Source organism: Halichoeres trimaculatus, unplaced genomic scaffold, assembly GCF_033239565.1.
Source record: "Halichoeres trimaculatus isolate MK-OKI-2021-1 unplaced genomic scaffold, fHalTri1.1 fHalTri1_scaffold_10, whole genome shotgun sequence".
NCBI lineage: Eukaryota > Metazoa > Chordata > Actinopteri > Labriformes > Labridae > Halichoeres > Halichoeres trimaculatus.
The window spans coordinates 16,690,072-16,701,684 of NW_027437187.1; the positions used below are offsets into that span (position 1 = coordinate 16,690,072).

Here is an 11,613-nt window from a genome sequence, read left to right on the forward strand (position 1 = left end):
CATTTAACATTAAAAAACATGTACTGAAATTGAAAACTTTTTTTTTTCTTTTCTTTTCTTTTCTTTTCTTTTTTTTTAATGGCTATTGACACCTTGATTATCTACGATCTCTATTTTTGTAAACTATGAGCAAACAAGGAAATTGGTCGAATGAATTCCCTCAAAGTACATGGGAAAATGACTATTTATGAGCAGTCATACACAGAGAAGGAAATAAACTCAGAAACAAGCCTGCATAACGAGAAATCTTTGCAAGACAACTTCCTCATATCAGTCTAATCTAAAATGCAGAAAAGATTGTAAATCACCGTTTGCCATCATTGTTTATGTAGGTGCAGTTCCCTTTGGCATAGATTTATTGTAAGTACATGCAGATGGAGTCACCCATTCTTAACTGGTGATTCATCTGTTGCATTTTTTTTACCACTGTTGAGATCAGTTCATTTACATTTCTGTCACTCTGTCTTTGTGAAGTTGTGTCTTCTTCAGAGCTGTGTCACAGTCCCCCACAAAGTAAAGCTGCATTAGTGACACAGCTAGGATCTGTCCAACTCACAGTTGTGGCTGAATGCCTCACAGGTTTATTTGGGTGTGAAGAGAAAGTGATAAGGGGCCATGATAAGCTGGAGCTGTGTATCTGCAGAGAGAATACAATAGCCCCACTGAGCAGCTGGGGACACAGACACAAAATCCCAGCTGGCTGTCTTTATGCCCATGATCAGACTATCTTTCATCGCTTCCCTGTCCTTCCCCCAGCAACTATCTGATTGAATTAATGGCCACGCTTTTAAATAATAAAACAGCTCTTGCATGGCTCATTCAAATCTGAAAATAATTTTCTGACAATAAGATTCAAAGGACAGACACTGCATAGTTTTTTTTGTCTTTCAGCAATACAGGCAGCTATTGTTTCATCAGTGCAGCCTGGTATGACACAAAACATTGAACCTGCTCACACGTCTTGTTCTTACCCTTGTAGACAGTCGTCAACTATGCACAGCATAGTGTTTATCTGTGTCAATACAAGCCTGACATGGATTAAATATCACCTCACAGCTGCATGTGTGTGGTTTTGTTCCTTCCTACATATCTTTTACAACCAGTTTGGCTACATTTTTTTGGTGCTGTGTGCCATCAGTACCTGCCTCTGGTGCCCAGCAAGCAAACGTTAATATACTTGTTCTGCTGGTTTAACTGTGCCCTCCAAAATTTCAGAGAACTGTGCACCTGAAGCTGATTCACAAGAACTATCAGAGTCTGGGGTCTTGGCAAATCTCACACAAAGGGTTTCATTTATGCATATTAGAGGCTGATTTGAATCAGATTTGAGTGGCCATCATGGTCCCTGAAACACTGAGGGTATGTAAAGCTTGTGTTTGCATTCACAGGACAGTGGTCTGTTAGGGAAATCAAGCTCTGCTCCCTTTGTGCTGCAGAGGTTACATCAGTTAGGACCATTTGCCTGAAACAGTTGGCTTATCTTCACTCAGTTACATCAAACGTGTGCCCATACCTCAGCTTAGGGCAGCAACATTATTATTCAGAAGGAGAAATTGTGACAGATTCTACTATTTATTTTATTTTATTTCATTTCATTTATTACTTTTTTCTAATTCTGTGATGAAACTTTTTAATAGACACAAAGCAGTTGTTTTATGAAAAACTCAAGTGTTCAGTAAAGAAACCCATCTCATTATTTATGTCTCTTGATAACTCCCATGACACACAACAATGACATCAGTGTCCCCAAACATCAGGATAGATGGGAGCAGATGAGCAGCCAGTTCACTAGTACACAGGGGAGCTGTGGCTCAGTGCTGGAGTCGGTCGTCCCTCAATCAGAAGGTTCGATCCCAGCTCCTGTGATCACATGTCAAAGTGTCCTACAGCAAGACATTGAGCCCTTAATTGATATCATTATTGGTCAGCAGATTTTGAATGTGAATGGATGGGCGAATGCAGTGTAAAAGTGCCCTGAGTGGTCAGTAAGACTAGAAAAGCACTGTATAAGTACATTAGCATTTACCATTTAACATTTCGACCACCTGGGTGGGCACCTGCTCTTACCACCAACAGTGGTAAAGTAATTCCCACAAAGACAAAAAAAAAAAAAAAAGGTAAAAGAAACTAGAAAACTAGAGGTGTCTGTAAAGACATGTCAAACCACTCTTTTTACTTGAATTTCAGTCTTTCTTGGAAGGCATTGTGCTCAACTAAATTTTACATTGAATCACGCACAGATTATAGGGAGAAAAGCATAAAGGACACACGCTACAAACCCATAAATTGACATCTATCAGGTGATTTAAAATAGAGAAGGAGAAAAACATGCATGCTTGTGCTGAAACCCCAACAAATGACTTCAAAAGTTCGTCCTCCCAAAGTCAATGAACTGTCAGAGAAACATAGGCTTTGCCAAACAGACACCTCTTACCACCCATAGTTGCTTAAAATGTGAGCTGTAACCTGACTTTAGTCAGACCTGCAAACTGAACAATTCACAGTGAACTTTTATTACAGCAGGCTGAGTTGATGTCCAGGCAATCTGCTACGAGCAATATAAACAACACAGAAAAAAAAAAAACATACAAACAAACAGTTTGGGTAGTATGAAAATTGATTAAGTTAAGTGGGTATTCATAATTCTTTGTTTTAGTTATATTTTTCTTTAGCCATTTGCTATGCAGCAGTCAGGCATGATAAGAATTACATGATAATGATAACACTGACAATGAGTAGAGCTAAGACACAGCATTATTAATACTCAAAGAGGCTTGAAATACAGATGAGAGGTAGAGAGAGAAAAGAGATGATGCACAAGCTTTATTTTTATTTATTTATTTATTTATTAAAAAAAGGTGGGTTTTTAGCTGTTTTTTAATGAAGGAAGGGAGTCAAGAGTTTTAGATGTTTGGAAGAAACGTGTTAGGGCTACTAAGCTAAAGGCTCTGAACTTCTTGGTGATGGGAGTCCGAAGGTTTGCATGTGATTCTCTAAAGCGGCACAAAAGGGAGAGACATTTTAGACATATAGAAGGATGATATATGATGCACCAAAATTTAAAGCTTTTCTTAACTTCAAGTTGTAACTTTTATAAAATAGATTAAAGTATGTTGAGCATGCTGAATGACTCATCAGAGCAATGTTGGATTATGTTTACCTTTTAAATGTAAAGTGGATATTATGCATCACAGCAAGTGCTGCGTCAGAGAAACCACAGAGTCTGATTGCTTGTCATGAATAATGTCACAGCACAGATTCTAAAAAATGCATAATGTTGGATAAGAACTTCAATTTGAATTGTGTAACTTGCTACTTTAGAGTTGAAAAGCAATACAGAAATCAGTTACTATTATTATGACCCTATCAGTAGCCACAGCTTATCATGGCATCTCTCTGCATACAGTTTTTCTTCTACATCCACCAGTCTATGGAAAACACAGTCATAGGAGGGTATTTGTCCAATCAGAGACTGTTTCCAGCTAACAGGAAGCAACGCTCTGTTAGTGGGTTAGAAATGCCATCAGAGCTGATACTGGATTGTTCTTGATGTGGTTCTTGATAGCAGCATGTGGTGTCATCTGCCTCGGCTAGCATAATGACAGTGTTGGTTAGCGACAGTGATGTGTGTGAGAGCGGAGCATCAAATCTGTCAGATAACTGTGAGAAGATTAGATTGATTTGCTTGTGAACCTGGCTGAAGAAAGGAGGCCGTCATTGACACTGCTGTTATCTGGTCAACTGTGCAGGACAAATTATTTGTCTGCAGCAGCAGCAGGAACAAGCATGGCACGGACAGGCTAACATTTCACGGTGAGGAAACCCACCGTGAAATGTTTTCATGATAAGCTAGAAAATACCTGCTCTATCTTTTTGTGAGTGGATGGTTATTTAGAGACAAACTCTTAACAGATTTAGATTCTCCCCCACAAGCACAGTTTTGACCAAGTCTGTGAGGTGCTGCAACTTTGGTGGCAAGATTAAATTAAAATTTATTGACAAGAGCAATTGCACACAGTTATCATCTTCTTTTTTCTGTATTAGAAAATCACATTTTTCTCATTTAGTTCTCAAAAACAACTTCCTTGAAATAAAGATGACAAATCTGCTTCATATTGAACACAAACACTTTATTTACAGCCAAGTGAATGAAAAGTATGAAAATAAACAGCATAAAAAACAATTTTATTTTGATGTGTATAGATATCAGTTGTTTATGTATAACGCACTTCATTACTGCATTCTGTGTATGGAATGCTGTTTATTTTTCTTTATTTCATGTTTTTCCGGCAGTCTTCAAGCATCATTCCCACAGGACACTTCACACTGAATTTTCCCCTCACTGTACATACATGTTTACACCTGTGTTTGAATGCAACAGGCACCTTTGGGAATTGTAGAAAAGATATAAAAAGCACAAGAAAAAAAGGATTGATTACATTTATGAAAACTCTTGACAGTCCTGTGTTATCCGTTTCTTTCTTTCCACGGCATCTCATGTAAACACATTTCAGCAGTCAAACTCAACGTTGGCGTAATAAGCTTGTTTTTCAAATGGCACAGTAAGAACAGTCTCAGTGCAGTCTCACAACACAAGATTACATCAAACAACCAAATAATAAAAGAAAGATGGAGTTATCAACAGTATGTTTACAGTTCAAATACATTCCTATCAAAAACATGCAAAACAACAGAAAACAGTATATTTGCAAACAAAATCAAGAAAACATAAATTACTAAAAGTGTCACTTTTCTGATTCCCGCCATCCTCGAGCGTTTCTTCCAAACTTGTAAACCAGTCTGCGTCCGTCTACTCGCTCCAGGATTTCCCTCTTGTAATAATATCTGAAACACAGGGCAAGTGGTCGGACCAGTAAGACGGAAATCTGATAGATAAATAGATGATTGATAGATAAGATAAAATCTGAGCGAGATCTCGTTAAGCAAACATGACAATCCCAATGAGATATTTTCTGCAGAAAAAATGTGTAAACACCAGTTCAAGAGATGTTAAAAACTGTCATGAAATATGTGCAGGTGTAGATTAGACATCTTTGTTTGGAGAGATTTCAGGAGCCTTCACATGACTGATCACTCATTCACATGTTGACACACAACTGATCTCAGGTCATGTTACATCTATTCTGCATCTTCCATGGAGGGATTACAGTTCATCACAGTCACCAATGACACAACTCATTTCTATCCCATGTTAATTTGCATGCTTGCCTAACACTATCCATCATAAGTCACTGGTTTGTACTTTTCCACAATGTCTTTGGGTATGAAACAACTACATCAGAATCTAGGGGTCTCTGAACATAAAAAGTCCAAGCTGCACAGCCTTTACCAGCATATGCACAGCTTTCTTTCTCTGAAAATTGCCACCTTTTTGATGCCTCACAAAGTGCACTGTGGTGTGATGCAGTTATGATTATAAATAAATACCTTGAAATCACATCTTTGCACTGACGGCTTGAACAACAACTACAGTTGGAAAGTAAACAATGACTTATGATCCAATGTCTAATTTTCATCAAAGACACTGGACTCATGGCCGTTACAAGTGTATTTTTTGAAAACTTGTTTAAGCTAACTCCTGGAAATGTTTACCTGACTTGTTTTCACCATGATACTTAAACATTTAAATCATAGTTAGTTACCTGGATTTAATCAAGTTTTGATGCAATGAACTGATGTTTGAATAGTTTTAAACTTACGTTTTATTTGTAGTGTTCTCAATAACAATGATTTATATATCACTATAAACAACACAAACAATCTTGGTTGTCCAGTTGAAAGATGTATCAGGTCCATAAGAATGACACTATGTCTTGTTTGAGTGACAGATACTAACATACGTGTATTTTTATCCCTAAACTTCAAATTCTTCTGCAGAATAAAAATTCATTTCTGAACTACTTTAAAATCATAGGAACAGGCTTCATGAAAAGAAATGATGAACAAAGCGATTGTCAGCCTCATCCTGACAATCTAAAGTAAATCAAGTTTTTTTTTCCATCTCTACAACATAGATCATTTGAATGTAATTTCTGCATAATTCCTTGTTCAATGTTTTCATCAGATGGATGAAATGAAACGTTTTCAGAGCAGGTATGATTCCCCACATTTCCTCAACTTTTTGTCAAATAAGATTGATTTTAAAATGCTTTAAACTTTCTTCCAGTTAAATCTCATGGATTCAGCGAAAGCCTACAAAGTTTGCTTGCTTGCTTGTTATTCCTTTTGCTTTTGTCATTCATAACAGTGAGCACCGATCTGTGTGGTGATGCCATCGAGCTGCAAATCCCTCTGCTGCACCACAGCGAAGGGAAAATCAGCTTTGTGGTCACAGTGACAATACCTGCAGCCACATTTTGTAGTTTACACCACAATGAAATTAAGCTCATTAGATTAGCTCATCTGAATGTAAAGCTGCGGCCGCTGTGGAAGCCTGGAAGGTTTTTCTGAGGAGGCCATTTCAGTTCATTTGGAAGAAAAATGAGAACTTGGTGCAGATCTTGAATGAGTTTGTGAGGTGATCAGTGATTGGAAAATGTGTTTTAAATTGTCTAGTATACTGTTTTTATACGTGTAGCTTTTACTGATAAAGCCCATTAACACCCCAAATGTTTCAAAGTAAATTTTGTTGCTGTTACAGTTTGTCCTTTATGAGCCATTTCAGATAATTGGACTATGAAACAATGAGGGGCAAATTGACTCCTCACCACAGATTTCACAAGCTGTGCTTGACTAAGTAACAGTACTGTGTCCGTGTAGAGTTGCTTCATGTAAAGTAGAGAAACTGAACTGCTTTACAATCAATGTCATTTGACTAGCTGTACCTCATTGCCCGACTCAGTTTCTCGTAGGTCATGCTGCTGTTATTCTTCTTCTTGCCCCACAGCTGAGCCACAGCCTCTGATTTCAAGAAGCGAAAAACGCCCTCTGTACGATCCTCCCACTTGATCAGCCCTGGGTTTCTCTCTGGGTTCAGCAGAATGTCCCTGATGAACTCCCACAGGTGGGTCCCTCTTGGGTCTATGTGGGACAAAAGAACTTAGATTGAATTGTAAGGTCTAACTACGTCTTAAAACTAAATGTTCTGTGCTTTACTCACTGTGTTTTTTGACCTGAAGAGGACGCGTGAATGACCTCTTAATGTCTGCAGAAAGGAGAGGACTATCAAGTTTTATATCTTTTCCCACAAAAAACAAAAAAACAAAAAAAAACCACTAAGCTTCAACATTTTTATATTTGTATTATTTATTTATTTGGTGTATTTTGTTAAGAATATCCTTACCGGGGCTAGATGGGGTGGGAGAGGCAACAGGTGCAAGGTGAATGGGGGGATCATAGATGTCTGACAGAAAAAAAGAAAAGTTGGTGACGTGAGAAACAATTTATTTGGAACCAGGCTGTCAAACATTACATTTTGGAAGAAAAAACTGTGGTTAATTGCAAACTTTTGATGGAAAATCTATTTTTATAGTTTTTTTTTTTTTTTTTTTTTTTTTTTTTTTTTTTTTTATGGCTTTAGAAGGGGCAATTAAACAACTAAAAGGTCATAGCTGGATGCAGGAAGTTGAGTGGTGGCTTATTTATGGTGCGCCAAAAGGGACAAAACAAAAAGTGGTTAAAGATTAGGAAAAGATTAATTTTGAGGCATTATCACACTGATTGAAACAACAATAGATCAGATTTAAACGAAGCAAACGCAGTGTACCTCCAGGTTGAAAGCTGGCATCTGAATATGGACAGGAGTAGTCTACTACAAAGGATAAAAGAGGTCAGAAGTTGAAATTGAAAACATTGCCCATTTGATTTATCTTAACAGCTGCTGGAAAATGTTTTTGTCTTGATAGTTTCTTATTTTGCAAGATAAAAACAACAGATTCTTACTTTCTTGTTTGAGGTCCAGCTGCCCTATATCCACATGGTATTGTCCTGTGCAGAGTGGAAAGGAACGAGGAAGTAAATCATAAGCATCCAGTAATTTATTATGTCAGTGCTGTATCTCAAGATTAACTGTTTACTTTCACTTTCACCTTGAAACACTAACAGCTTTGTAATGACTAAACTATCCCTTAAACTAAGCCTTGGAAATATTTGTGCATTGAATGTAACAGCTCTCATCAAAAGTGAGCTCAGCCTCTGGACAAGAACAATAGCAGCACTGTGCCCTATTTTCAGTTCACCTCAAATGTCTCATGAGGTTAAACCTGTTGTTCCTGGTCTCCTGACACAACTGTTGTTTTGAAAAGTCATAAACATCAGACTAAATGATAAAAATCACCCTGCACCTGATCAAGTTTGTTTCACTTTTCTTCCTCCTACCCACCATAAACATATCAAAGTTACAGTAAAAGTGGAAAGGTGAGCCCTCTGACCTTCAAACTCCAGCGCCTTCACAATAAGCCTCAATCTAATTAAAAAAAACAGGATGAGTCAATTCTCAGCTCAGCTTCACATCCCCTCTGTGCTTTGTTAAGAAACTCTCTCCAACAAAAAGCAAACAACAAATCCATCATCTCCCTGGCTTTATACAGTTAGTCTCCCCCCTGCAGTGCGACCCCTGACCGGCTCTCTGATCCCTTCCTAGAAACACTTCAGCAAAACACTTTTTCCGACTAAACCCAGCTTTTCATTGGAACTAATAATCTCACTTTGCTCCCTCCACTGCTCCCTTCAGACTTTTATACGCACCGCCCCACTTGAGCTCTGTGATGTTGTGGTAGAGGATGTGTCCTGCGCTGCCCGCAGCACGGATAAAGTCCTGATGGCTCAGACTGCAGAGTTGATGGCCATCAATGTCAAAGTTTTGGAAAGGGATGCTGGAGGCGTCAATCTGGTGCATATCCATGACCTGCTGCAGCCACTCCCACACCTGGAACTTTGTCCAGAACTGAGGCTGGGAGTCACGGGGCCACAAGCGACTTGAGTAACCAGACATGACCATGGAGACTGTGGAGAGATGTGAAGTTTTATGAATGAAACCTTGTCTAGCTCAGAAAACTCATTAAGCTTGAATGTGAATAGACATCTGAGGAGCAAAGCACGATTTCCTTGACTGAAAGTCCTTGCCAACAATTAATCGCTGGAGTAGTTAACTGAAAGAGACACTGAGCTATGTCTCAGCTGGGAATCTCTCAATTGTGCTCTTTGTTTCAGATCTTGAGGCTCACCAGGTGAGCAATATTTCAGTTTTTAATTGTTTAATGATTTGATTTTGCACTGCCGTTTCAGAATGGGAAGTGGATCATTGAATTGAGAGCAATCAGAATAACTCAGGAGAAGAAATTAACATTTTCTCAAGGCATTTTAGGATATTATTCAGACAATTTAATTAACTGATACGTGTTAGTGATGGGTGCACACAAAATGCCATGATGGCAAACACAATTCATTTCATTATGTGTTAGTGTGGGTTTAAAGTCTCACCATCAGGGTAGGAGTTGGTGGGACCCCAGGAGGAGGTCAGCTGGCTTTCCAGGGTGAAGGATGGAGTGACACTCATGTTGTAGCTGCTATGCTCTGATGTACCATGGCACAGAGGCTGAGCAGGATGAGAGGAATCACCTGAACAAATGAAGGAAAACTAAAGTTGCGACAAACATGATATCAATTACATATCAATCAAACACATTTTTTCTTGATAAAGTCTTAAATAACAAACTAAACTCAGAATACTTTTGTACGGGCAGAAACCTGGAGCAGAGCAGGAATTATTAGCTTGCAGCCATCAGGAGCTGAAACATTTGAACCTTCAAACATTTAAATGCACATCTTGAATCTCTTTCAGAGACAACGTAACACCCCCCTTCTGCTGACATTTTATTTCAAGTCAAATATCGACTCATTCTGATGCCACATTAGTGTATTTCTGATTGTACTAACACATTATAGTCTATTGAACATAATACATTTTTGATGTTTGCATGTTTATCAACAATAGCACTGACAGTATTTAAAGCTTTTTACATAATTTCTCAGTGATGTCATTTCTGCAACTCGTCGCAAAGTCCAAATGTACTTAAATTCAGTGCAATTTCACTTAAAAGATATTGTACTTCCAGCATAGTTATTTATTATATAAGAGCTTTCTGACAATGTGAAAAACCCAGGGCATTTGTTTTTACTTTGAGCTGTTTACCGATGAATTCAGGGATTTCTACAACTTGTGAATATATAGCAGTTTGAGACCTGCCTTTGTTTGGTAAGCATGGTGGTGAGGATGAATTTGGAGTTTTTCAATACACTAATTTAAGAAAAATACATTTCTCTTTTTCGTAGTAAATCCCACAAAGCTACCATAGAGGACCAAAGCTTTTTAAAGCTTAAAAAAGTACAATAACCCATCTTCAAAGTCAAATCAAATCTGAAACATCCACTGAAAACTGTTCTTTTTTGCATCTTAACATTTTTTTTTTTTTTGTTTACATGTTTCTTAAATTTTGGTAAGCCATGATGATAGAAAACCCCAAGTACAATAGTCATTTAAAGTAAATCAATAGGCTGTTAGCACTATGTTAATATTTAAACTCCCAGAATCAACAAAAATAGGAATGTTGAATTGCATGTTTAAATATAGGCACAAACATCAGACACAGACACACCAGACTTAGACTGTGATAAATTTAGCAAATGCTCAGTTAACACAAATCTTAAGCCCATGTGGCTGCTGTATGAGTTCACAACAACATTATATATTCAGCTTGAATTTCCTCAACCATCCCAGTTTATATCACTGTGAAATGAGTCAATGTTAAGGCTGCACACTCTCTCCTGCTCTTGATTTCACTAATGTAAATGTATAGAGTAGAAATAAACAGTGGCCTATTTTAGACTTTACCACAAGCATATTTGCATCCCATGTAAATAACTGCCACAAAATTTCTGCTGCTCTAGTGTTTAGGCCAAGCAGGAGGCTGGGGCGGAAGAAGTTTCAACAACAGCCAAGTCTTTGAGGGCATGCAAAACCAAATATCAGGTTGTTATTAACATTGTTATTAATTATAATAAAATAATCTTAAGAGCAAAATCTTTTTGACATCTAAGCATCAAATAAGGCTTTTCAAAGTTAGCTCTGTTGCTTTAGAAATGTGCACAGCACTAGGAATCTCCCCAACATGAGAAATCATGCCAGTGAGGGTTAATACTGGGTTTTTGATTTCTTACATGCTAATTACTATGTCAAAGATCAATAAAATGTCTAGCACCTGATTCTGATGACCATGAAATGTCTAACATAGTGACCTATTTTTTTTTTTTCCTGGAAGATGATAGTCACACCTTTATGATAGGTTATAAACCTAACTATGCCAAGGGCCTGCCACATGTTTCAACACTGCGCCATTGTTGTAACAGTATAACACATCCGCATAGTCAGAAAACAAATTTTTCCTGCAAGATCTGGCACTTCAGTTTCATAACCATCCAAGGGCCTGAACGAGATTTCCCCGGGGGATAGGCGACACATGCCATTATGCCAAGGTAGATCAGCTCCTCGGCTGACAATCTGTCAAGTCTGCTCAGGTGCCATATGCTGAGTGTTAACCCTCAACACTGTCCCACACTGCCAGGCAGGCATCTCACTGACAAGGCAGCAGGTAC

At 38.1% G+C, this 11,613-nt stretch overlaps 1 protein-coding gene across 1 annotated transcript; it reads right to left on the bottom strand.

Moving 5' to 3' along the window:
• Nucleotides 1–4,745: 4,745 nt before the first annotated feature.
• ehf (ets homologous factor) lies at nucleotides 4,746–9,547 on the bottom strand. Its single transcript, XM_074678174.1, has 8 exons — nucleotides 9,442–9,547; nucleotides 8,707–8,964; nucleotides 7,903–7,947; nucleotides 7,727–7,771; nucleotides 7,304–7,363; nucleotides 7,121–7,165; nucleotides 6,846–7,041; nucleotides 4,746–4,845 (listed from the first exon to the last, which is right to left on the bottom strand). Exons 1-8 carry the CDS (start codon nucleotides 9,515–9,517, stop codon nucleotides 4,746–4,748), a joined length of 825 nt encoding a protein of 274 aa, XP_074534275.1. The 5' UTR covers nucleotides 9,518–9,547.
• Nucleotides 9,548–11,613: the final 2,066 nt, after the last annotated feature.

What these genes read in the sequence shown, in the direction of transcription:
- ehf (XM_074678174.1), bottom strand. Translation starts at nt 9,517, where the DNA reads ATGAGTGTCACTCCATCCTTCACCCTGGAAAGCCAGCTGACCTCCTCC. An exon ending in CACCAACTCCTACCCTGATG is followed by an intron (nt 8,965 to 9,441) that starts GTGAGACTTTAA and finishes ATCTCTCCACAG; the next exon opens with TCTCCATGGTCATGTCTGGT. An exon ending in CACAGAGCTCAAGTGGGGCG is followed by an intron (nt 7,948 to 8,706) that starts GTGCGTATAAAA and finishes CACTCTGCACAG; the next exon opens with GACAATACCATGTGGATATA.